Source organism: Lactuca sativa, chromosome 2, assembly GCF_002870075.4.
Source record: "Lactuca sativa cultivar Salinas chromosome 2, Lsat_Salinas_v11, whole genome shotgun sequence".
NCBI classification, from domain to species: Eukaryota; Viridiplantae; Streptophyta; class Magnoliopsida; order Asterales; family Asteraceae; genus Lactuca; species Lactuca sativa.
The window spans coordinates 197,704,346-197,706,364 of record NC_056624.2 but is presented as its reverse complement, the minus strand read 5'-3'; the positions used below and the strand labels follow the sequence as shown (position 1 = coordinate 197,706,364).

The following is a 2,019-nucleotide window of genomic DNA, read 5'->3' as shown; positions in this document are numbered from 1 at the left end:
TCAGAAATATAATTTAGACTCCCTAGAAATCTTTGCAATTGAGTTTTATCTTTAATTTCGTCGGGAAAATTATCTGCAAAGTTTATAGACCTATCAATTGGAAGATATTTTCCTTTTTCAATCTCATGACCAAGGAAACGAACTTTTGTCTGGAAAATTTTTATTTTCTTCTCCGAAATAACTAACCCATTATGTTTGGCAGTTTGGAAGAAAATATTCAAATGCTTAAAATGTTGATCAATATTTTTAGAATTTCAAAATATTATGAATGATATATTCAATGTTTACTTTGCTTCGAAATGATGCTAATAATTCATTCTGGAAAGAAAAATTTATCAGCGGTTTGCCCCCTCTTTTCGCCGAAAGAATTAGAAATAGAATTTCATCACGTCATGGAGGAACAATTCCTTATGATCAATATACATATGGTGATATCATATCATAATGCACAAGTGAAGGGTTGTCATTTTGTTATAGGAATACCACAAAATCATCAAGAAAGAAATAAAGGATTAATAATGAACCTAAAATGCCCCACGCTAACCCATTTTAGATGGTATAAAGATGTTTTCTTGGCAAAAATCATGCTTCGAAATGATGCTATTAATTCATTATGGAAAGAAAAATTTATCAGCGGTTTGCCCCCTCTTTTCGCCGAAAGAATTAGAAATAGAATTTCATCACGTCATGGAGGAACAATTCCTTATGATCAATATACATATGGTGATATCATATCAGAATGCACAAGTGAAGGCTTGTCATTGTGTAATGATCTAAATCTTAAAGCCCAACTTAAGAAACAGGGACTTAGAAGTAGAAAAGAATTGGGTCAATTTTGTGATCAATTTGCTTTTGATATACCAAAAAGACCAGCCCCCACAAAAAATAAAAAGATATACACAGAAAACACTAAAACGTACAAAAGGAAAAAGAGGAAAAGGTTTAAAGGAGAACCTAATAAATTTGAAAGAAGAAAATCTAAAAAGGTATTTAAGGATATAGTTCGTAACAATTGTGGTAAAAAAGGTCACTACGCAAATAACTGTTGGTCTAAAAGAAAGAATGATTATAAGAAAAAGATCCAAGAACTACAAATTGATGAAGATATCAAAAGAAAAGTATGTGAGCTAATAGAAAACAGTGACGATGAATCCTCGACAGATTACCCAGATAGTGAGAGTCTTGATATCATCTCAGAAAGTTCAGATAGTAACACTGATAATAGTTATGAGTGTGTAGAATGTAGTAATAAGATTGATTATTACAAATCCATTCTAGATATGAATGGTTTGAGCATAAATGTAATAACTAATGAACAAAAATTCATTCTAGATCTAATTGAGCAAATAGAAGAACCTCAGAAAAAATGTAATGCACTAAAAAGACTTATTGAATATGAAAATCAGGAGAAAATAAAAATGAAAAAATAGAAGAAAATGAAAAAATAGAACGATTTTCATACTCTTTAGATGAAGTATTAAACAGATTTCATACTCAACCTACCTAGGAGCCAACTATTAATGATTTAGAAATACGAAATTAATATATTAAAAGAAGAAATGGCAGGAATCAAAACCAGACTTAGTAAGATGGAAAAGGAAAAAGAAATTATTAACATAGGAACTACTAAAGCTAGAATTTTAGAAAAAGAAATAGAAAACGAAACCGAACTCGATAACTTCCTTCTTCAAGAAATAAACTATCAAAAATGGTATATTAAGATTAATTTAGTTATAAATGAGGAATATAGTTTAGAAGTAATTGCATTAGTAGATAGTGGCGCTGATATGAATTGTATAAAAGAAGGATTAATTCCAACTAAATATTTTGATAAACTCAAGTATAAAAACAACATCACCGCAGCTAATGGAACAAAGATGATATTATTCTATAAACTAAAAAATGATTTTGTTTGTAACAATGGGATATGTCTAAAAAATGATTTTATTGTGATGAAAGGACTATCACAAGATTTAATCCTAGGAAATCCATTTTTACACCAAATTAAACCTATGGAAA

At 29.3% G+C, this 2,019-nt stretch overlaps 1 protein-coding gene across 1 annotated transcript; it reads left to right on the top strand.

The window, feature by feature from the left end:
* The first annotated feature begins 518 nt into the window (after nucleotides 1-518).
* On the top strand, nucleotides 519-1,430 carry LOC111899755 (uncharacterized). Its single transcript, XM_023895598.2, has one exon. It carries the CDS (start codon nucleotides 519-521, stop codon nucleotides 1,428-1,430), a length of 912 nt encoding a protein of 303 aa, XP_023751366.2.
* The last annotated feature ends 589 nt before the right edge of the window (nucleotides 1,431-2,019 follow it).

Coding starts and splice junctions, on each gene's coding strand:
- LOC111899755 (XM_023895598.2), top strand. CDS start 519: ATGAACCTAAAATGCCCCACGCTAACCCATTTTAGATGGTATAAAGAT.